The sequence below is a fragment of the Equus przewalskii genome, chromosome 16, assembly GCF_037783145.1.
Source record: "Equus przewalskii isolate Varuska chromosome 16, EquPr2, whole genome shotgun sequence".
Lineage (NCBI taxonomy): Eukaryota > Metazoa > Chordata > Mammalia > Perissodactyla > Equidae > Equus > Equus przewalskii.
The window spans coordinates 48903767-48928811 of NC_091846.1; the positions used below are offsets into that span (position 1 = coordinate 48903767).

The window sequence follows — 25045 nt, forward strand, 5'->3', positions numbered from 1 at the left end:
TTTTGTGTGTTTGGCTTCACCTTTTCAAAAGCAAATCCAACAAAACAGCCTGATTAATGTATTGTGGGCTAGGTGGTGGTAACTGCCTCAGGGTGGCAGCTGACTAGCTTCATCCATGGATTAAGAAAAAGAGGCTAAGTGAGGTGTGTGGGTGTGTTCCAGCTTACTGCAATTCAGAGGAACCTGAATTAATGCCGCATAGTTTCAGGTTTCAGCATTAATGGATTTATGCTCCTTTGTCACGAAACTTGAAATGATATTCTACCCAGCAGAATTCTGTTGTTAGTGCTGTTGAGTCAATTCCGACTCCTAGTGACCCTGAGGACAGCAGAGCAGAGCCCTGCCCACTCTTTTTTGTGCCATCTTCTTACCTTCTGGTGCTGTTATCAGACAATGCTCCACTGCTATTCATGGGGTTTTCGTGGACAGTTTTTTTCGGAAGTGAGTGGCCAGTTCCTTCTTCCTAGTCTGTCTCAGTCTGGAAGATCTGCTGAAACCTGTCCACCATGGGTGGTCCTGCTGGTGTTTGAAATACCAGTGGCATAGCTTTCAGCAGCACAGCAATATGCAGCTGCCACAGTATGACAACTGACAGGTGGGTGGTGTGGTTCCTTGACTGGAAAACATACTGGGGCTGTGGTGGTAAGAATACCAAATCTTAACCACTGGACCACCAAGGCTGGCATCAAGCAAAATTAGGCTTTATTTAACAAGTGTAGAGACTGGCATTCTTGAACGTGTATGTATATTTCATATGGCGACTTGCCTATCCCCATGATGTTTGGCGTGTCCATTTCTGTGCTATGAGGAAAGTAGCTTGTGTAATATCACTCTGCTCTCATCACTGAGAGCTTACTGACTTGGGCAAGGCGCTGTGACTGCACAAAATGGCCGATGACCAATATGTCAAGGGCATATGCAACACTCCTTCAAACTCTGGTCCAAACTATAATTCTAGGAGTTCAGAAAATAACCAAAAATGATGTATGGCAGCACATCTACATGTCTCGATAGCTTTGTGAGTGTACTTCAGGTCTTCTTTCTCTTTCTTACCTCACTCTTTAGCTGGTTATGTCCTTTCGTTTCTTCCTCCAGAATCTCCTTTGATGTTCTTTTCTATCCCTGCCTCACTCCCCAAATTCAGGCCCTTTCCCCATCAATGCAAGTGCTTTGTAAATAGTCGCTTGTATTTGTGCATTCTACATGGGCTGGCATCAGAGTAACTCGCATGATGCCAGCCTGGACTTGGTCATTTCTCTGCTCCAGAGCCTGGAGTGGCCTTCCGTGGTCTGTTTGATGAAGTTCAAAGCACACAGGAACACTAAGGTCCCTCATGGCTGCCTCCAGACTCCCTATGTAGTACTGTGACGGCTAATGTTTGAGTGCTTACCAGGTGCGAGCTAAGCTTCTCAGGGCATTGTCTTAGTTCATCTTCTCAGTGACCCTCTTTTCCCTGTTTCACAGTTGTGAAAATTGAGGCACGGAGTGGTCGTGTTGCTTGTCCAAAGCCATGCAGGGTATTGAGTGGTGGAGTCAGGATTTGAACCCAGGCAGTCTGATTCAAGGTTGCTTATACCACACTATGTTGTGGGGAAGTGAGTGATCTAAGCCACAGGAGACTGCTTGCTTTTTCTTGAACACATCATATCCTTTCATGAACACATCACATATATTTGTTCTTATTGTTGTCCCATTTGAAAATGTTCATTTCACCTGTCTCTCTTTTGAAGTTATCCTGTTCCTTCAAAGCCCAGGAGGGTCACTTTCTTTGTAAGTCAAGATATTTCCTCCCTGTAGTTAGAACTGAACACTGAACTTTTTTTTTTTTTAGGAAGATTAGCCCTGAGCTAACATCCACCGCCAATCCTCCTCTTTTTACCGAGGAAGACTGGCCCTGAACTAACATCCATGCCCATCTTCCTCTATTTTATGTGGGATGCCTGCCACAGCATGGCTGGCCAAGCAGCACGTAGGTCCGCACCCAGGATCTAAACCAGGGAACCCCGGGGCCACCAAAGCAGAATGTACAAACCCAACCCCTGTGCCACAGGGCCAGCCCCTGGAACGGAACTTTTTGCCTTTTGAAAGTTTCACTTGATGAATTCTTCCTTGATCCATATTCATATGTTCATAGTTTCTCCTTCACTGGTATTCTTTATACCCTCCACAGTCTTTATACATAGTTGGCACTTAAGTATTTACTGAGTTGAATTGCATTCAAGGCCTTGATTACTAGACTGAAGTATGAACTTGGTCCAGCAGGTAATTTAGGTACTTATAGGTTCTTTAATGTGGGAATTTCAAGATTAAGAGGTGTTTTAGGAATGTAAGAACTGTGATATTGCATAGAATTATGTTAAGGAAATGGAGTCTGGGGCCAAAGACTGGTTAGGAGAAGTACCACAGAATTGTAGTAATAAGTTGGTTCATACCATGAGGAAGGAAAAGCATAATGAAGGAAGGAACTTAATATAACTTGGTTTAAAACCTGCCCACAGGAATTTCTTTCCCATCTCCGTTGCTGAGCTGGAGGTTTATTCCTCTCTATTCCGTCTTCTCCCCTACTTCTCTTGTGATATTGCTTCTTTATCTGCCCCCCTACCAATGCAGGCTGCCGGGGCAATTCTGGGGTGACCCCAAGCAAGGCGAGAGACTATGACTCTCAGAGTCCTTCATTCTCCTCCAACTGTCTCTCAGACGTGGCTTTGAGATTTTTTCCCAAATTTGGTTTTGCCTATAGGTTTTTGTTTCCTTTTGTCCTGTCAGAACCTTCTCTCAAACTCCATCCAAACCCATATTTTGGAACCTCTGCCCAGATTTTTTAAAGTAGTGTTCAGAGTAGGATTATCACGTGGAAGAAGGAAGCTTTTTACATGTCCATTTCCAGGTTCCCAAGCCTATGAGAAGTGCCCCTTTTAATAGCACCCAGGGCTTACATTATCACGGCTTCACATCAGGCATTTTGCTTCACTAGAGCCTACTGTCTCTAAGAGTAGGAAGCAAGCCCGTCTTGCTCACTGCCAGCACGGTGCCTGGAGCTGTAAGTATTTGTTGAATGTGAACTGGGTTCTATTGGCTTTAGAGCTAATTATGTGAGAGTTAAATAGAATTTTCTTTAGTTGATCTGGAAACTGCTTAACTAGCCTACGTGTCGTGTATAACATCGATTCCATGAGAAAAAGAGGATAATTACTGGGCATCAACCATGTGCCTTGACATCTTTGAAATGCTTCATTTAATCCTCTCAATAATCTTGCAAAGTTGGTGGTATTATCCTCACTTCTACCAATGAAATGCTTGAGATTTCAAAGTTATGTAACTTGCCCCAGGCTGGTTCAATGATTAGGCTACAATTGCTATTTCTTTGACCCTAATTTTTTTTGAAATATGGCATGTTCATATTTGAGAACTGTCTTATGTATAGTTAAAACACCAAATGCTGACTTATTTTAACTATGCCATGTCTTTAGAATTTTAGAGCCAATAGGAACTGAAGTATCCTCTGATTCATAAAGATAATCATTCTTAAAATTGTTTTGAGGAAAGTTATATATTTATTGAAACTTTTCAGTACTGAATCTATTTCTGAAATGTAGAGTTTGAAATCTACCTGGTAGGCAGTGAGGAGCTACCAGCAATTTTTAAATGGGTGTGATATAAAAATCAGCATGTTCTGTAAACTTCTGGCAGCTGTGTGGAAGACGGAGGAAAAGAAGGGCTGGAGGCATGTGAGCCAATTAGGAGGTGACCACAGTAGTTTAGAGGGAGACCATGGTCCAAACTAAGATAACCTGCAGAAGGATGGAGGGATGGGGTGATTCAAGATGGACTTATGAATTGTGGGCTTGATAGCGCTTTATCAAGTGCTCTCCATTGTGTGGAGCTGGGGTAGGGAGCACTGAGGGAAAGGAAGGGAGGAAGAGTCCCTGAAACAATCTGGTATTTCTATCTTTGGCATCTGGTTAGATAGTGATGTAATTGACTGGTATGTGAAAAACAAGAGGTGGAAGAGTAGGTCTGGGGAGGAAGATAATGACTTTAATTTTGGTTTTGTTGGGCTTATACAGTAGTTGAAGACACAGCAGTGAAGGAAGTTACTCAGGAAAGCATGTAGTCAAAAAGATGGGAGGTTGACTAGGGAAAGACCACAACAAAATTGAAATAGAAAAAGAGGAGGAACTGAGAAGTGGCCAGAGAGTTGGGGGGAAAAGTCAAGAGAGAGTAGAATAATGGATGACTTAGATGGCTGTTTCTGAAGGCAGGAATAGTTGGTAGTGTGTGGTGAGATGAGGACTGAAAATGGGTTTGGTTGGTAAGAGATAAGCTTGGAATGGATTGAGTGAAGTGGTAGGGTTAGAAACACCGCTTGCCACTTTGAAATGGAGAACTGGAGAAAGTATAGATGCGTCCTTGGTGATGGAGAGTAGCTCCAGGGCCATAGCAGCACCATGATTTAAGGGCTGCTCACTTATGTTCTCGTCCCACTAAGACCCTGAAGCAAAGACACTCAAGAACCACGTGTACAAAAATCAAAGATTATATATTTCCTGTTATTTATGACTTTACAGCCTGAATATTTTAGTGTTTTATTTAATTTTATCAACTTAAGTAGGTTCCCCTTAAGTAACACATTTATTTAATTGAACAAGTTTAGGGAGAATAGCTTTCTGACTTGTTAGTATATAAGATTGATCCAGTTTTTCATTAATTTCCATCTGTGGTGATATGAGAATCTTATCCTAAAAAGAAATCTAATCTTTGTTACTCCAGATCATCATGTTTTTGTTTAAAAAATTCAGCTTTCAGTGTATGCTTCTGTTTAAATTGTATCTAATTATAGGGAAGTTATTTTTAAATCCTGATATTTTGATAGCTAACTAATCCTTTATCTTTCCCAGCATAGGCAACTCAAACCACTTGGAGATAATTCTTTATCAGTCGTCAAGAATCTAGATTTCCCCCAATAATTTATATTCCTGGTTCCATCCAGTTCAAACAGTAGTTCCTCCGTTATCGTCTTCTGAAGCATGGATCCGTTGTAGAATACTCATGTGGCATCTATTTTGCAGAAATAAGTCAGGCAGTCAAAATCTTAATGGAAATCATTGTGAATAATTTTATACTTGACTGTAGTGATAGATTTGTTCCCCTGCAAGGAGTCTCAGGGGTAACCTGATTCAAGAGCCAAGGATTCCACAGATGCCTGAGGGACTGCCATGAGGAGGGAGTCTCTGAGGCCCTCACTTTGAAACTACAGCCACTCGCTTTAATTCCTTCTGTATACTGGTTTGAAGGGAGGTGATCTGCCTAAGATTTTCATTTGAAAATAGGGTTTTGAAAAACAGAAAGCTTGAAAATCAGTGTTACTGTTAGAGAGAAGGCTCTTCCAGACTCAGTGACATACCTGAGGCCACCTGGTCATTGACAGAAGTGGACCTGTAGTGGCTCATGTGGTTCTTTCCTCCTTTGTCCGTGTACGGTCCCAAGGACCCCCACACCTACAGTCTCCCAGGCCGTGGCCACAGTGAGGCTGTCCTCTGACAGCTATTTCAGAGGAGTATTTATCTGCCCTTTGATTTAATATGTTCGAGTAGAGATTTCTTTATTTCCAAGGTAAGAGCAGCCCTCTGTGGGACAATTCTTCTGGTCTAATAAAATTGAGATTCTTCCATCTGTGGCTTAAGCTCATTCTCTTTTATCCTGTATTTGGTAGAAAAGGATAATGTTCACTTGCTGTCTCCCACAAAGTATTGTTTATGTAGTTTGGGACTATTTATTAAAACTCTATCCTGTCTTTTATTCTTCAAGATAAAAAACCTCAATTAGTGTCTTGAGTATCTAACCCATCATTTGTCTCTGTGCCCTTATGTAGCAGTAGATTATGAACTTTAATTGGCTTTAAGGTGGATTTTTTTTTTTTTGTAAGAGTGGTGAAGATGACCACTTATCTTTACTGAGTCATCTCTAATTTAAGTGTGTTGTGGTTTTGGTTAAGGAGTAGAACTAACCAGTAATTTTTTCTGTTCATAGCAGAGTTTTATTCTGGAGGTTGGTGTTCATCAGGCTGATTATTAATGAGTGTTCTCATTATCTATATCTGGGTTCCCATACTTCAGCTGTTTTTAAAGCTGTATAATGAACACTTTTCTATATTATTAGCTACAAATATTTTTTTTCTTGCTTAAAAATATCCCATACCTACTGATGAAGATTTGTTACTTCTAGAGAGCAAGGCCAGTGCCTAATTCATCTTTATTTCCCAGTGCTAAGCACTGTGTCTTATACTCAACAGATGCACAATAAATGTAGAACAAATGAATAAATGATTATTGTTAAAGCACTTAACTTCTGTGTCCATATCACATGGTAACTTCTCAATCCTTTATTTGGTGCCTTCCTTCTAATTCTTATGTATTATCACAGTTTTTCTCAGAATATTATCACTTGAATTTAAAACTTGTTTTAGAGGTGGAAAAGCTTAGTCATAAAGCTTTATGAATTGCCCAGTTGGCCCTAGGTTTGGGTTTAACTGCCAAATTAAAATGGAAAAGCTGTAGGTCTTTTTCTCGAAAATAAAGTAGCTTTAGGAAGACTTTTGCCCCGAGCTAGCATCTGTGCCAATCTTCCTCTGTTTTTTATGGGATGCCGCCACAGTGTGGCTTGACAAGTGGTGCTAGGTCCACGCGTGGGATTCAAATCTGTGAATCCTGGGCTGCTGAAGCAGAGCTTGCGAACATAACCATTATGCCACCAGGCCAGCCCCCAATTTTTTTTTTAAACAGTTAAGTCTAAGTTCTTTATTATTGTGACTCAAAGAACTAAAACACTACTCTGGGGAACTCATTATGTCAAAATTCTTATGTTCTACTTATGAATTAGGAAAGTCTGTGAAACTGAATTTGTTGCCGTGTAGTGTAGTGATGGAGATGAAAAGAGAGTTCTGTCTGTTGTCCAAGAGGCTGTTATTCTTGGGTTTATGGGCTGATGTTGCCTCAAGAACATTATGGCCTATAGTACAGGGTGTCTCAGTAGGGGTCCTCCTGGCATCTTATGGGGACTTCCTCAGAGATGATACAGTTCAGTGTTTCTCGTCTTGTGTAGCAGCTCTGCCTTTCCCACAAAAATGCCTTGCCCAAACTTCAGATGCCCGCCCATTAGGGGACGGTACCAGTTCTAGATGAGCACTACTGGTAGCTGAATTATGTGTCTGTGAACTCCTTGAAATCATTCAGCTAAATACGTTAAATGTTGGAGAGGTAGTTTTAAGAGTTAATATGGTAGCATTTTTTAAATGATTTAAATCACTCAGTTTCATTCCTGGGTAGTAAGAAATGGTCTGTAAATTAGACCCAATTGTATGGCGAGCAAAAACGTAGGCTTTATCAATGGCCAACTGGTTTATAGTATTAATGTGAAGAGAAATATCTATTGATATGAAGATTTCCCTTATTTTAGCAGAAAAGTAATAAACTTGGTGATATTTATATAAATGAAGGTTCTGCCAAATCCAAGGTGAAAAAAATGAAGCTTCTGGTTTATAATGAAGTAATTCAGTGTACGTTGTGTGCAGCTTGCCTTCTTTCATGGATAGACTTTCCTCCTCCCGGGTGCCAGGGACACCTGATCCCACCGTGTCATGTTTGTTTTCAGGATCAGTTCAGTGATATGAGAATCAGCATAAACCAGACGCCTGGGAACGGTCTTGACTTTGGGTTTACAGTGAGATGGACTTTTTCCGGGATCTTCATAGCATCAGTTGAAGCAGGTAAACCATAGAATTAGTTCTACTGAACTTTTTTCTCCTTTCTTATCCTATGCTGTTCAAAAAAATCCCACAGAAATTAGTTTATTTGATGTAGGAGGAGAAAACATGTGGAAAATGCAGCAGTAAAGCAGGAAGATCCATCCTCTTTCTGAGACTATGATTTGGGGTTACAAATTACATAGTTTGTTCTCCTTGCCTAATTCATTTTAGTTTTGCAGAGTCTTAACTTTGTGACTTTTACAGAATTCATTTGTCGAAATTTTAGGGTTAACATCTGAAAATGCTAACAAACAATACTTAATTGAAGATACAGAAGGAACTTTCCCTGATCAGATGTGTTGGCGGTAGATATATACATGCTGTATAATAAATCGATGTTTTCTGAGCATCCTGATATATCTGTTGCTCATGGACTCCTTAGGATGCTTTGGGACTATAACAGAAGGATTGCCCCTCGCCTCCGCAGGGTTATACTAAGTCAAGCCTAGAAATTCTTGGCAAAATATTACCAAAGGCCTAAAATTAAAATAAAGGCCATTGTATTTAAGAGGAGTTCCTCATTTACATATTTTAGCTATATAAAATTGCATGCTAACTCTGCTTATTTCTTTGAAATTTCAAGACCGCTTTAATTAGATAATGGTGAGTAGTAATCTTAAGCAGTTTTAAGTGGCTCTGTTTTCTTCCCCATTCCAGAGTGCATTTTTATTTGGAAGCTCAATTAAAGTGCAGTATGTTTCATATTTATAATTTAAAGATAATTTAAAATTTTCTTCCTGGGTTAATAAAGAAATTTTATTGAACAGATGAACTTATTATTTCTCCTTTAAATGTTAATGAAGATACATACTATAGAATAAAAATGCTTTTGGTTGCTTTTATGTTGTAGCTACTCAAATATTTGATAACTTTAAGAAACTTTGTAACTCTTCTCCACCTGGAAAAATGAGAAATAGTTGAGATTACGAAGCCATTTTTTCCTTAATTTAAATAAGCACTTAGAATGTGTTTTTTCTTGTTATCGGTGGTTATATGTACTTTGCTTTATTTAGGTAGCCCAGCAGAATTTTCTCAGCTACAGGTAGATGATGAAATTATTGCTATTAACAACACCAAGTTTTCATATAAGGACACAAAAGAGTGGGAGGAAGCCATGGCTAATGCTCAAGAAACTGGAAACCTCGTAATGGATATCCGACGCCATGGAAAGTTGGGTGAGTTGGTTTTCCCACTGGTTGGCTTTCTAAATTGGGAACTGGTCTTTGGCAAGTGGTTATAACAGTTTGCTTCAATAACTTTTTTTTTCTTTGCATTTTACTTTTTGGCTTAAAGATGTTTTGTAGTTATGTTGAGACAACTCTGGAATGACACTTCCTTGACTATTCTGTCTGAAAACGTTTTACTAGTAAATTTACTGAATTCTGCCTTGTTTATTGACTGATTTATATGCTGGACTGACTTCAAATACAAAGATCAACTCAAGACTACTGTAATTGTATATACATTTGGGAGTCAGATAATAATGAGTATTAAGAATTAGACCACGATTTAACTTTCTTTACAGCATTGTAACTAACTGTAAGACAAAACATGGTGGGTCATTTTCTTGTTCTTCATTCTCAAGGAAGTTCCAATATACATTCCATTATTCTGTTTCTTAACTTTGGAGGTTTAAGCCTCCCCTGACCTGCCATCTGATGCTGTCAGAATATAATGTTCGGTCCTGGTTTACAGAAAGATTCAGCAAATTTGCTAGTCTTTTCATTATTAACATGATCTAACCCTTGTGTTTTGGGAAGGTGATCTCTTGGTAGAGGCCCTAAACTCTTCACTTCTGTCACACACTGATTTGTCTGTCTGTCTTGTATACGTGCATTTTGTATATGTGTATTCAGTAACTTTGTTCTTTCCACTTCAACATTTACCTGTACTCATTTCTTGATCTTCATGTGCCAATCAGACTGGGGCAAAGACCAACCTTCCCTGCCATTTAAACGGCATAAAACCCTCAATCTCACCAGTATGGCTACCAAAATTATAGGTTCACCTGAAACAAAGTGGATTGATGCAACTTCTGGAATTTACAACTCAGACAAATCTTCAAATCTATCGGTAGTGACTGATTTCTCAGAAAGCCTTCAGAATTCTGTAAGTATTTTGAGAAGTGGGAGTACTTGTATAGAGCGAAGCATCTGTAGGAATTGTGTGTGGGGAAAAGAATTTTTGTTTGAACAATTTTGATGCTACTTTCAAAACAAATAATTGAAAACGTAATTTATAGTAATGAGAGTAAAATGTATTTTTGAAAATCATAAGGCATTACCCATTAATAAATAGAGTAATAGTTATATAATGGTAAAATTAAAAAATCCCATAGTGGTGTTTTGCAGGTATTTCTTACCAATCTTTCATTGTATACCCTTCTCTCAGATCTTTGTGAATGTGAAGTAGTAATTGTGTAAAATTATACACTCTAACTTTTCTATGTTTTCTTTATCTTTACTGATAAAATAAGTATAAAGGTTGTGTTCAATTTAAAACCTCATGAAGCATTTTTAGTTTTTGTATAAGTGAATTTGATGGGTAAACTTATATATGCAGTTAAGAGAAACTCAGTTACATTAATTGATTAAAAATAATTATAATGTAGAAATTTTTCTAAGTATCAAAGCAGTAATACAATTTAAATTTTCAAATGTTTATATTGATTCCCTAAATATAATTGTTGTTATCCTAAGATACTCCTTTTTACCTAATAAAGGAGATCTTGTGCATTGTGTAGGAAGAGTTTAAATGTTAGAGAATCCTATATGAATATATTGCTTACTCATAAAAATAAGCCAAATGGACTAATGATTTGGCCCATCATGTTTCTTGGAAAATTAATGACTGATTGAACTTAAAGACATTCATGCTCGCAGCTTTCATCCTTCCACAAGTATTAAAGAATAATGAAAAAACTAAGTTTCTATTTTATATAAAAAGCTGTAGGGAATACATTAATATCCTGAAAAATTCATCTTGCAAAGATACTTTCACTAATGGGAAATGCATTATTTAAGCCCAAAGTCCAATTGGAGGGAATGTTGTTAACTGGCATTTTTCTTTTCCAGAATACTGAATCCAAGGAAATCAATGGAATTCGTGATGAAAGCAATACTTTTGAATCAAAAGGTAAACATCCCCATTATAACTTACATTTATTATATAGGAAAAGTCATAGCATTCAAGTTCTGCTGTTATAAAAATTAGCATCTGGGAGTGAAAGAAAAAGTGATACACTGCAAGTTGAAACTAAAAGGTTAGCACACAGATCCAGTTGCAGCCAGGTGGAAGGGCATTCAGTTCCAGTGTTGAATAGTTCAGGAACTGCAAGCAAAGCTTTGGCAGCATGTCCAGGAGCTTTGAGTTGCCTATGTGTCTAAGCCAAATAAGAAAGACTGGTTTTCCCAGAGACGCTGGCCTTCTTGCTGTGGTATGCTGGCAAAGGCAATCTTAGTTAACTTCATTCATCGTTTTGTATTTTTCTTTTCCCTTTTGTTGTTGTGAAAGGGACAAGCTTGGAGGCAGCTAGTATTAATAGGGAAATGCCAATGGCAATGACCACTTGTTAGCAAAAGTACCCATTTGTAATGAAAAAGCAGGCAGAATATCTAGGGAAAGTTTGTATTATGGAGTTAACACTCTCTTCCTCCTTCTGTCTGTCCATAAATAATTTAGCTACTACAAGCTGTGTGCTATTCCTTAGGCATACAAAATAAGTAAGATCTGGTCCACATCGGCAGGGAAAGAGACCCAAAGAAGATGACACTTGATGTATCATGAGACTAGACTGCCAGGAATGGGGCTGGAGTTTTGCAGTGGTTTGGTGGCTGTGAATCTGCATTTGCCAGTTCATAATCCATTATGTCAAAGCCAAACCAAGTTTATAAATTTCTCTTCCTTTATTGATTATCTTTGTATTTAATTTCCGATAGTTAGAATTCTAGGTCCTGTTTTACAAGTGACGCAGGCAGAGCAAATTGATAAGACACTGAACTTATTGGTGACTGTGGGACTATACACAGGACCTGTCATTTGAGGGTTTTGTTTAGATACATAAGTGCCAACTAGTATCAGGTCATAATTGCATTTACATTTTATGAATAAACTGAAGCATGATAATCATTTGCCATAGTCTTGCGACAGATCTGTAGAAGTCAGTGTTTTTTATTTTTTATCTGACTCAACTCTATTTACTTTAAGTTAGTGGCTATAAGATCTTGAAAACTAGGGCAAAATATTCTAGTTAGAAGAATGTTTTAATTTTGGCATTTGTTTTTCTTTGATCTTTCTCTGGGTGTTTATTGTCTTCCTCCCCATTATTTTCCAGCTCCTTTTTTACTTATCAGTACTGTGAAAACTCTTAGTTACAAACAATTCTACTTGTACTAGGAAAGATTTTGGATTGATTAACTTAAGCAAAAAATTTTAATTTCCATTTCCCTAAAGCTGTGTGATCTAGCATGGAAGATGGTACTTTGGCTTCTGTGACACTATGATGCTATCTGCTAAAATTTATTAATCAAAATATTAGTTCCTTTTACTAATTTCAATGTAGTATAGACTACTAAAAATACATGTGTCCTTGTGCATTGAAATAATCTATATTTTCGATGGCTATCAGTTTTGTCATTTTAAAAAATAGTATTGCTACAAATTGGAAAGGTGTATCAAGTATCATTTCATTTTCCAGTGGTGAGAGATTAAAATGAATAACATGGTATTGATGTATTTTTTTTTTTTTGTATTTTTCAACTAGCATCTGAACCTATTTCTTTGAAAAACTTAAAAAGGCGATCACAATTTTTTGAACAAGGTAAACCACCAAGCTAACAATTCATGCACTTTCATGAAATTGTTCCCACTCTCCACTCTTTCCTGATAGACTGTGGTGCTGGGCCCTGAACCTCTTCAGTTTGGCCATCATTGTGACCAAGTAACATAACCCATTTCCATTCTTTCCCTAGGATCATCAGGCTTTTCTTACAGTTCATGGGTCTACCTCTGTGGTAATGGGTCTTTGCGTGTCCTTTGTATACCTCTGGTGTTTTTTTATTTTTTAATTAAAAAAAAAAAATTGAGATGCCATTAAAACACACACTTCTTTCCACTGGGTGACAGTAAGAAATGAGGAATTTCACTTAAGCCTTACTGCTTCCTACAAACTGCGCTATTAGATTACACCAACATGTAATTGGCTAACTTTTTAAAACTCTAATTTTTGGTTAGGGGAAAATGCTCTTAATAAAGAGCAGAGTTGTTTATTGCTATTGAGGTGGTGGCTTTGGGGTGTTACTAGGACCGCGCTCTGTTGACTTTGAAGTAAATGAAAAGTAAATTTTGGTTGCATCTGGGGACAAGTGATGCATTTAGAGGTCTTCTGTGTTGGTGTAGTTGCGCAGTGCTGCCTCATGAGGCGCTGTGCATGTGGACTTGCTCCTCCTTCACGTTTGTCTAATGCTCTCTCTCATGAATGCACTTCGAGCTGTGTTTTGCTACCAAGAACTTAAAAGTAATAGCCAACATTTGAGATGCAATGGCATGGTCAGGGGAGTGTGCTGTTGGTGTCTAAAATGTTGTTTCTCACTTTTAAGATTATCAAACATTTCCAACCTTGCCTTGTAACATGGTATTTCCTGGATCTGTGTATTTTGTGTTCATCTCCTCATAGTCCTCCTTTGGTGAATTAAGGTCTCTTTTGACCATAAATAGAATTGGCTTACTAACTCTGCATGTGCAAAGTCTATTTGTGTCAGTATCCTTAGTGTTTTTGATATTTTTTGTTCAACTCCTGTTTTTCAATGGTAATTTAAACGATGCAGTACAATACTCCTATCTCAAATTGGCTAAAGTAAAGAAATTCCTTTTCTTTCACTATTCTAATTTTTACTCACTTTTCTTCAACAGGCTATTTTAGGAAAGACTATTTTCCTAAGTCTCAAAGCAGTTTTCTTAAGTATAGTTGTGGAAGTGAATAATTTGACAGCTGAGGTTTCAGGAAAATTTTCAAATACTGTATGATAATGTATTTTTGTGAAATTTGTTCCTTGTTTATAATCATTGTACTACGTACAGACACACGCTTATGTAGGCCCCCTAAGAATAAAGAATAATACTGTGCCCCTAAGTTTACGCGTGAAGTTTGAATATTTGTGTTTCAGAGAGGGAAATGTTTCCTGAACGTGTTTATTGTGGTGGCTTATTTAGGAAAAGTAGCTCATTAATAAGAAGGCCTGAAAAATGTGACTTGGCAGCTGTCATGTAATTGAATAGTGGCGAGTAAAAAATTGGATTTGGTAGATGTTGTAGCATTTAAAATTCTTTTTTTTTTTTAATTAGGCCAAACTATGTAGGCCCAGTGTATTAATGAAAGAACCTTGAAACTTCTTCAAAAATACACCAGTTACCCAGTTCTAGTACTGAGAGCTAGGCTGTACCTTTGCATAGTTTCTTCTTTTTACTGACTTTGAATTTGGAAGATGAGTAACAAAGATGTAACTAAAGAGAAAAAAGGATCTACTGCTGTTTAAAAAAAACATTGATTTCACTTAGTATACTGGCATAGAAACAGTTAATGATATAACTTTCTGAAAGGAAATATTTCATAGAAATGAAAAGACTTATATCGTGCGTTTTTTCTTTCTTGCCCTTGTGCTGCAATGCAGGAAGCGCCGATTCTGTGGTTCCTGATGTAAGTAGTATCCATTTGTTTTTGAAATAAATAAGGTGACCGTGGTGGGACTGAATTAATGCAGAGTAGCTTCACTGACCTTTATTGTAAGTTGTGTAAGGGTTTATCAAGGAGTAGTCTTTCCAAATTGAAAAGACTTCTTTTGAAATAGAAAGCCAACTCTCCTCTGGTCCAGCTTAGGCAAAGGGTGATATGAATAATTCATGCTGCAAAAGTGCTTCAATGGATGACTGAATGAAGTAATATGTTCTTCTTTGTTGGCGCTCTTCTACCTGGTAAGCTTCCAGTTCCGACCATCAGTGCCCCGAGTCGCTGGGCATGGGATCAAGAGGAGGAGCGAAAGCGACAGGAGAGGTGGCAGAAGGAGCAGGATCGGCTGCTGCAGGTAGAACAGAATGATGCGATCAACAGGAACTGTTCTTTAACTGCTTTTCCCTGGTCAGTGTCAACCAATACTGAGAGGCAAATAAAAAACATTAAAGCCAATAACCTCATAACTAGGAAATCTTCTGATAGGTAACACATTTTATGTTAATGAATTGCTTTCTATCTTGAGGATTTCCAGAGTCATCTTTTTAAAATAATTATTTATTAACCCCCTGTATAATTTTAGTGAGTACACGACACTATAGTTTTGTGGATTTTCTTATGCATGAGCGGTCTATAGAGGTGTGTAGATTGTACACCCCCAGAAATTGTGTGTTCAGTCCATCACACAGTACTTCAGTCCCCCTTACATTCGCCAGGGGCTTTAATGAATTACAGCCATGGTAAAGGGTGGCTGTGGGTTCAACTCTGAGAGTTTACTCTTTCCCAACATCTGCATTTTAATTCAATGTAAGCTGTTTTCTACTTGAGGGATGAAAATCTGATTGGTTAAAGTAATATCACTCTCCTTAAAGATTGAGGTGAAGGGTAGAGCTAGAAAAAATGCTAACGAAGAAGATGCTGTTTAACATCATTAACCTGTTAATTAACTAATATGCTATGTCTTCTTATAGGAAAAATATCAACGTGAGCAGGAGAAACTAAGGGAAGAGTGGCTGAGGGCCAAGCAGGAGGCAGAGAGAGAGAATTCCAAGTACTTGAATGAGGTAGTGTTGGAGCATGTCATGTTCTTCATTCTCCATCTTGTTGGTGAAATTAGCTGAGAAATAGAGGATACTACATTTCATTGGCTTTGACCACGCATTCACTTACATAGCTCTTTGCAAAATACAAAATGAGCTCTGATTTGTCAGAGTTTTGCTTTGATGTGTCAATAAGTGCATCTTCCGCTTCTAAGTTACATCTCCATCACTTATGTGTGGCTTTGTCAGTGATAGAACTTTTAATATCATTTCAAGTGGAATTCAGAGCCAACTACAATAAGTATCATCTAAAACTGAATATAGACATGTCTGTGAAATAATAGTAATTTTTTTCTCCCTGGTCACATAGGAATTGAAGGGCCTAAACTCAAACAGCATTTCTCTGACCACACGGGCGCCTGCTCTTGCCACCTGGGAAGCCACTTGGGGTGAAGGGTCCAAGTCTTCCGACAGCGAAGGAACCCGAGCAGAAGAGGAGAGGCGACAGCATCAAGAGGACAGTGTGAATGAGGACCAAAGAAAGAAGCTGCAGGAACAACTCACTCTTGAGAAAGAGAGGAAGCTGAAGGAGCTGCAGTATCAGGAAGAGCAGGCACAGAAGCAGCGTCAGGTGGAGGCGGAGGAGCAGAAACGCCGTGCGGAGGAGCAGACGCGCCTGGTGGAGAGAGAGAGGGAGACGTCAGTCAGAATATACCAGTATAGAAGGTCTGTCCCCACGGCCACAGGGCACATGTGATTTTTCACTTGGCTTAGCTTAGCCATATCCATTCGCCACTTCAAAGGCACCTAATTCGTCTTCCTGCTCCCTACCATCCATTCTCTACACAGGTGAACACAAGCAACCAGAGTGATCCCTTTCCATTGTAAATCTGATCCTGTCACTTTACTTCCTCTCATGTTAGAATACCATCCAGAGTCCTCTCTGTGGCCTAGAAGGCTTTTGTGAGTGGATCTTGGCCCTTTGGTCAACCTTGCTTCCTACTTTTCCCCCTCACTCAGTCTGTTAAAGCCACCCTGGCCTCCATTTTCCTTCCTTGAAAACGCCCAACATACTCTGTCCCTGGACTTTTGCATTTTCTAGTCCCTGTGCCTGGAGAAGTCTTCCCTCACATTTGTCTGTCTGTCTGTCTTTTTTTAAGTCTCTGCTCAAATGTCACCACCTCAGACTTTCCAGAATACCTCATCTAAAATACATGCCTCTTCTCCACCCCTTCTCACTGTACCCCTTACCCTGCTTTATATTTTTGCATTTATTGTTTGTCTGTGGCCTGCCTGCCCCACTAAAATGTCAGTATTAAGAGGTGGTAAGTTTGTTTTGTTTACTTCTGTAGCCCAGCCCTAGAATGTACTGGAACACAGCAGGCACTCAGTCTGTATTTGTGGAATAAATGAATTGCAAATGTCTGGTAGTAGTAGGTCTCTTTTTCAGCAGTGAGTCATTGAAATACTTCTATATGTTCAGTTTTCAACCCAGAGACCATTTTCATAAAGAGGCTAGAATAACATTACTTTGGTATCCATTTCTTAAACTTGGGGAAGGTATTAAAGTCTAATCTTTTGACTGTAAACTCTTTTTTTCATCTTTTAGGCCTATTGATTCCTATGATATACCAAAGAGAGGAGAAGAATCTTCAGGTTTGCTTCCTAGTGACAGGTGTGTACAATGTTTAATTGTACTTTAGTTTGAGTAATTGGCTTCAGATGACTATTTGAGGGCTTGCCTAGATGTTTTGTGGGAATACTTTGGTGCTTGGTCTTTTGTGGGATCCAAAGAGATCTTGCTGGTTGATCTTTGTATCAATTAGCTTTTGCTGGGTAGCCAACTGCCCCTAAACTTAGTGACTTATGATTTTGTGGGTCAACAATTGGCAGTTCTTTTAGTTGTTTGGGCTCCTCATGCATCTACTACCAGTTTACTAGGCAACTCTACTTTTGAGAGTTGGCTGGCTGTCAGCTGGGGCAATGGGAGCAACTAGGCCATGTGTCTTTCAACATCCAGCAAGCCAGTGCAGTCTATATACATGGTGGCTGGGTAGGGAAAAGAGAGAATTAAAGAGAGGAAGCATGCAAGACATCTTGCAGTTTAAGTTCTGAACTGGCATGCCATCGCTTTTGCCGCATTCTTTTATCTTAAGTCACAAGGCCAGCCCAAGTTGCTGGAGAGCAGAAAAACTCTCTCTCTTTATGGCAGGAACCGCAATGCAAAGGGAATAGACACAGACAGGGGAGGAATTGTGCTCATTTTTTGCAATCTACCTTAACCTTTATTTTAAAGAGGTTGTAAGCAATGGCATAAGCTTACCTAAAATGAAGTTACATGTGGACATCTGAAATGAGAATCGTGACCTCTCTCTTAGTTTGATTAGAACTACTGGTTAATTTAGGGGAGTGAAGATAGGGTTTCAGATGTCTGAAAAGTTATGCATATCTTAAAATTTCCTAAAACATTAAGTCGACTGTTTTAAAGTAATTTTTAAAATGCTTTGCACTTTAGAAGTCACTCAGGACTTCCGAATAGTCTGTCTGTAAATACACAGTGTATGACTGTTAATTTGTGTTTTCAGAGCTGAAGTTTCTTCTTTAGGAAGTATGCCTTAGAGCAAGGAAAGACTTCTGTAGGCAATCAGGATGACTGACTAGGGCTCAGAGCAGGTAGGGAAAAGAAAAGGGAGATACAGGTATTAATGGGCTGACATTAGCTAGAAAAAATTCTGGTGATGGATGATCTTATTTATAATGAATGTTTCCAGGTAACTATAGATCATTAAAATGTGTATCTCTCTTTTTTAAAGCTATGGATTTATTTATATATTTAAATAAGCTTTATTTATGTAGCTCATTACCTTGAGAAAATAGATTGCAAAGAAAGGGAACTTACGGAATTCTGGGAAAAATGAAATGCTTCTATGCAGTTGTGAAAGTGCAGGCCCTAGAGGTATTCAGGAGTGTGGCTGGACAGCTTGAAATAAAAGTGTTTTCTTCTATGTAAATACAAATGCAACCATTTGGGAATGTTGCTGGCAGTTGTGTTACATTATTATGTATTATACATTATTATGTTGTATCATATACGTATACATTGCATGCATATACATGTGTCAGACATATACATATGTATGATATTGCATACTATATGATGTGTATTATTCATTGTTATTCCTATTATTTGAAGTTATTTTGCTTAGTAGAGTGAGAGTGAGGTCAGCATGTGTTGACGTGTAGACCTAAATTTTACCATTGTGAAGTCAGGCATTTTCAGAGTTGTCTCTGCCGGTACACTCCAGTCCCTCTTTGGAATGCCAGGTAGCACTTGGGAAGCTGCTGTTTCAGGGTGGTACCCTAATGCCCCAAAAGTTGGCTTCTTGACCCTTGGGCAGCTTGAAGGAAGTGGGACAATTTTTTAGGTGATCTGGTGACAGATGTTTTGTACAGCCTGGTAAGACTGAGATCTGGAAGAGAGTCCAAGTACACAAATTGTTCAGAAATCACAGGCTTAATCATCATACAAACTGGAGAGGATTTTCACGTTTATATCTATTTCTAGCATCAAGCTCTTCTCTCTTTCACAGCTGCCACTGTTTTTGTTAGTTTGTGCAACATGAAAAATTCCTTGGTATGAAAATAAATATAGCTCTCAACAGACATAGGAAATAAATCACCTGCTTTAAAAAGTAATCTTTTTGGTGTTCTTTCTTCATAAATATGAAAAGGATGTTCTTAATGAGACGTATGTAATATATTGTGTTCTATGTTTTAGGAATAAATCCAGGTCCACTACTGAACTGGATGGTTACCCCACAAATAAAAATGGTAATTGCGAGTTTTTTTCAAAATTCTTCAGCACGGTCGCTTATTTATGCTATCACACGCTATGATCAGTATTTTTAAGGTCAAGATATTTCAGGTTCATTAAGATTACATTTAAATTAAAATAACCAAGTGTTTTCTTATAAAAACAAAACTATCTTGTGCTTATTTTGACTTCATAATGAAGGGAGTACTGGGAGATTAAAATGGCCTTAAATAACTAATAAAATATGGGGAAATTTTGCAAGGTAATGCTGATACAGTTTTGTATGGAAGATTTCATCTTACAGCCAAAGAAATGGGACAGAAAAGTTTTCTGCAGAATACCAGGGGACTTAAAAATTGTGTATAAACTTGAAATTGTGCATTTAAATGATAAGATGTCAAAAAACCCAGAATGTAATGATTTCCTTAACTTGGCAAAAACAATTTGGAACCTGATACTGTTAGTATAAAGTGTATTTCTAGGTACACATGGAACTGAAGTTATATAACTAAGGGAAAAAACCCAAGCAAAACACATTGTTTTAAGCAGGGTTTGCATACAGGCTTGCAAAAGCAGGTGATAGTTATGTAAATAAACGAAGGTTCAGGTGAGGGTTGAGGTGAAATAGGTGGACACATCCATGTAAGTGGACAGCCACTCCCAGCTCCAGCCTGTCACTACCGTGTGGTTGAAAGCAAGCCTGTGATTGCCAACTGTTTCTGTTATAAAGAGAAGTAAAGAAAAACAAAAAAAGAAAAAAACCTGGATTTTTCTTTTTTTCTGGAGGAAGATTAGCCCTGAGCTAACTACTGCCAATCCTCCTCTTTTTGCTGAGAAAGACGGGCCCTGAGCTAACATCCATGCCCCTCTTCCTCCACTTTATACGTGGGACGCCTACCACAGCGTGGCTTGCCAAGCGGTGCCATGTCCTCACCCGGGATCCCAACCTGTGAACCCCAGGCCGCTGAGAAGCGGAATGTGCAAACTTAACCGCTGTGCCAATGGGCCAGCCCAAGACCTGGATTTTTAATGTTGTGTTTTTAAGTGCTGATAAGAAATTAAAAAAATTAAAACCCTCTATGAGCCAAATAATTTATTTATAGATGTAATTGGTCTGATGGCAGCTGGTTTGTAACCTCTGGTTAAAGCTTGTAGAATTTAGTTTCTATTAGGTTCTATGACCACCCCTATCCCTTAACGTATAGGGCCTTCCTTTATATGGTCCTAGTTTAACTTTACCAGCCTATTTTGCTGTCTTTCCCCCATTAGGAAACTTAACTATAACCAAATTGTTCTCTCTCTCAGTTCCCAACTTATCAGATGCTTTCCAATCTGGTTCCTCTGGTCTTCCACTTCTCTGTTTGGATTTCCGGTTTCTTCTCCCCTGAATTTGCCCCTAACCACCACTAAAATTAAAATTTAAGTGCTTCAATCTGCCATGAAGCTTTTTTAATCTACAGTGATCATATTCTCTCTGGCACTTAAACACAGGACCTGTTAGTAATGGCAAGTGTGACTCTCTGAGATAGTCTTGTTAATATCTGTGGCTTGTGTTGTTAATCTGGTTATTTTTGTATGTATATTTTCTCCCCTTTACTAACTGTAAGTTCCTGAATATCAGCCAGTGGTAGTTACCAAATATTGTATTGAAAAACTTGGTTGTGCCAATAAGGCACATTTAAAGTAGAAAACCTTTTATTTAAAATCTGACCACATTGATAAGCTGTGTGTGTATACAAATATAAACATAGTTGTGTATAAGCAAGCTTTGGGGGCCTTGCTCGTTGCTTAGTGGAAGATGAACTAAGGCAGCGACACATCCTGAATTTTGAAAGAGTGACAATAGCCATGAGTCTGGAGACTGAAAAAAAATAAATCCTGAGATGAAATTTCTTACTCCAAATTAAGGTGGGGAGGATACTTCCAAGTTATGGATGTTTTACCCAAATCAGAAACTGATGAGCAAATCCAAGGAGACAAAGCCTGCAGGATAAAAGCTGACTTAGTTGTCATTCATAAATTCAACATCCAAATGATCGCTCTATCAGTTTCTTAGAGCAGAAACAAGTCTGATAACATTCCTTGGTTATCATTCAGATTCCTTGGATATTTTTCGATTTCACAAAAGCCATTTCAGTGACTGAATATGTTCTCATTCCTACAATTTGGTCATGACTTATACCATGAAGACTGAGTCACGTTAGCTGGAGATGCATGCATTTGTGTCTCCTCTCTCCCCCAGGAGGAGTGTAAGTTTTTGGAAGAATAGAACTCCCTGTTTCCTTGCAGAGTTGTCACAGCAAGCTTTTGATGAGCATGTGCTTGATTGATTTAATTTAGGAAGGAAGGGAAAAGTGGAAGAGAAACTATTCCTAAAGGAGCATTTTGTAATTTAATATTGCTAAAATCACTGCTGGTTGTTTGGTTTTGAGGCAGCCTCCTTACTTTTCCAGAGTGCACTCTGCAGTCTGTCTCTGGGTGTGGCACTGGAATTTCCAGGAAGAGGAGACTGTTACTTTATGTTGCCAGGCAACAGTCTCACTGAGAACTGATAATGTTAGCATGTGTGCACAGTGTCACATTTTTTGCTACACCGTATTTGGAGATTTATCCACTATCTCCTTTTTTCCTGTGCTAATCCTACAGCTTTTGATGTGTTTTTAATTTAGGAAGCAATAAATATGTGGACAGAATTGGGAGCACCAGCTCGACACAGAAGAGCTCCAAGAAGGAACAAGTCCCATCAGGAGCAGAGTTGGAGAGACAACAAATCCTCCAAGAAATGAGGAAAAGGACATCCCTCCACAATGACAACAGCTGGATCCGACAGCGCAGTTCTAGTGTAAATAAAGAGCCTATTTCTCTGCCTGGGATTATGAGAAGGTGCGAGATGTCTTGGGAATTATTTCCTCTGCTATACTTTGAGGCAAATATTTAATTTGTAGACATGCTGGCTACTTTGGACAGAAGAGATAAGACAAAAATCTTATCTAAGATTTAGTGGGCCATAGGGAAGTAGAGCAAATGTTATTGGGCATTTATTACATGCCAGATATCTGCCAGTTCCTTTGTCTCCACCATCTCACTTAATCTGGGGAAAATGTTTTGAGGCAGGGATAGTAATTCTGCTTTTCCATGTGAAGAATCTCTGGCTCAAGCAGGGAATACACTTGGACAAGACCATATGGCTAATCGGTGGCAAAGCTGAATGTAGAACTCTGCAGTGCGATTAGGCACTTAAATAATTCATGCTGCTCTCAGTGCTCCCTTGACTGCTGAACTTTAAAGGAAAAATTAAGCCTCTACTTGTTTGTTTATAATGAGATAATGGTTAGATTGGAATTATGATAATAGTGTTCACACAGTGTGAAAACCTAATTTTTGTAACTTTAAGAAAAATATATAGATATAAATTAATTGGAAATGAGAGAATGAACATTTTAAAAGCTGTATCTTGGGTAAATGAATACTGAAGCTACTTTTATTCAGTATTTCCTCAGCTGGCAAATTGAGGAAAATTATTTGCAACACATTACAGACAGAGAGCTGATTATCTCAATACACAAATTACTTTTGTAAATCAGTAAATAAACTCTGACAACTTAATAGAAACAGACAGTGATATGAACAGACAGTTCACAAAAAAAAGAAACATGGTCAATAAACATATAAAAGATTAACACTACTCCTAAAACAAAATGATCTGTCTCGCTTATGGGATTGTAGAGAGTTAAATGATTGGTTAAATCTAGTATTGACAATTGTGTAAGGAAAAGTTCTTGTTCCCAATGGAGTGGACAGTTTTTCAGTGTTTGTTAAGCAAAAGTTTTAATATCTGTACCCTGTGAGCAATTTAGTCTCTGGCACTCTATCTTCTAGATATATTTGGATAGATATTCAAAGATATATCAAAGCTATACTCTTAAATGTTATTGGCAATATCAAAACAGAAAAATAATCAGAATGTCTACTAATAAGAGTATGCTTAGTACGTGTTAGGTGGCACTCTGATAAGGTAGCATACTAAACAACTATTAAAGAATGAGAGAGACATATTGCTGCATAATATAACACCTCACAACTTAGTGGGTTAAAATAACAATTCATTCTCTCTCTCAATTCTGAGAGTTGACTGGGCAGTTCTTTGCATAGTGTTAGTTGGGGCACTTGGGAAACTATCGTCGTTTAGAGCTGGGGTTGGCAAATTTTTTTGCATGAAGGACCAGATAGTAAATAATTTAGGGTTTGTATGCCACATAAGTCTCTGTCACATATTCTTTCTTGTTTTTTTATGACTGTTTGAAAGTATAAAACATCCTTAGCTCATGAGTGGTACACATCCTGATAGTGGGCTGTAATTTGTTGGCCCTTGATGTAGACATTCCATGGAGAGCTCAGCTGGAGCTATTGGTTGGGAACCTCTGTTCTCCATACGGACCTTTCCACATACCTGCTTGGACTGACTTATGACATTGCATCTGGATTCAAAGACGAATCCTTGCAAGAGAATAAGCCCTAATGTGCAACTGCTTATCAAATATCTGTTTGTATATTGTTTGCTAATGTCCCGTTGGCCAACACTTCACATGGCCAAGCCCAGAATCGCTGGGAGGGGACTACACAAGGGTGTGGATACCAGGAGGATGATTCACTGGGGGCCACCAAAGCACTGTCTGTCACATGAACTGACATGAAGATACTTCTAAGATAATATATATTACATGGAATAAGGCAAGTTATGAAGAATATATGTTATAGAATAATGCTATTTGTTTAAGAATGTTAAACACGTGAACACGTTATAAGTGTATGCAGATGTGGCTATACTTATGTAAGTTTGTATGTATATGTAAATCTGTGCTTGCATATGTGAGTAAAACTCGAGAGGGATACATAGTTAACAGTGGTTTCCTCTGGGGATTAGGGCAGGTCAATTGTGGTGAGAGAGTGGGCAAGCTTAGTCCTCTCAGATACCCTTCTATACTGCTTGGGTCTTTCTTGTCATGATGATGTAGTACTTTTATAATCTTAGAAGAAAAAATACATATTTCAGACTTGGGATAAGAGAGAAAGTTTTAAAAGTAACAACAAAATTGACCAGGTAGAAAAATCCCCTCACAATTTGGAGTCAATCTTTGTAAATCAGAATTAATCTAAGTACATGACTTCATTTCAGAGCGATTTTCTAAAAGTTGTATTTAAATCAGTTTGTGAGTTAAATTCTATTTTAAATGCATATTTAATTTAAGGGAAGTTTCTGGTGAATGTTTCTATTATGTGGACATTGAACAGTTATTTAAGCTTAGAGTTTTGAGTGGTGAGTGAATGAGGGCTGTACCTTAGGGAATGGTCTGGGTTAATTGGGAATAAGGGAGACTTTGATTTGAAAGTCGTCTCCACCACTGAGTAGCTCTTTTTACTTTGAATAAGGTGACTTCTGTGAGATCTAAAAAAATTGTGCATGATGTTGTGAAGATTAAATAAATTTAATATTTTTGTGACAGTGTTTAGTCTAATACCTGACATATGTAAGTGCCTGAAAAGGTATTTTTTTGGTTGGGTTTTAAAAATTAAAATTGATGTGTCTAACCAGTTGAAGGTTTAAAGGATGAATGTATGTTGTCTTTGTCTTAGTATTTATTTTAAAAATTTTTTTTAGTATT

The 25045-nt window shown here is 38.2% G+C and overlaps 1 protein-coding gene across 50 annotated transcripts in view; it reads left to right on the top strand.

Moving 5' to 3' along the window:
- LMO7 (LIM domain 7) overlaps positions 1–25045 on the top strand; it is a 189780-nt gene that overhangs the window by 158981 nt on the left and 5754 nt on the right. For 15 of the 50 annotated variants that reach the window (XM_070578896.1, XM_070578910.1, XM_070578936.1 and 12 more), the window contains 13 exons: positions 7651–7765; positions 8818–8979; positions 9726–9913; positions 10879–10939; positions 12567–12623; positions 12775–12816; positions 14473–14498; positions 14779–14883; positions 15500–15592; positions 15939–16294; positions 17178–17243; positions 19347–19399; positions 22052–22265. In XM_070578896.1, the coding sequence (XP_070434997.1) occupies positions 7651–7765; positions 8818–8979; positions 9726–9913; positions 10879–10939; positions 12567–12623; positions 12775–12816; positions 14473–14498; positions 14779–14883; positions 15500–15592; positions 15939–16294; positions 17178–17243; positions 19347–19399; positions 22052–22265 (1538 nt within the window). The remainder of the gene's footprint in view (positions 1–7650; positions 7766–8817; positions 8980–9725; positions 9914–10878; positions 10940–12566; positions 12624–12774; positions 12817–14472; positions 14499–14778; positions 14884–15499; positions 15593–15938; positions 16295–17177; positions 17244–19346; positions 19400–22051; positions 22266–25045) is intronic. The other 35 variants (XM_070578904.1, XM_070578906.1, XM_070578913.1 and 32 more) reach the window with 7 other exon arrangements.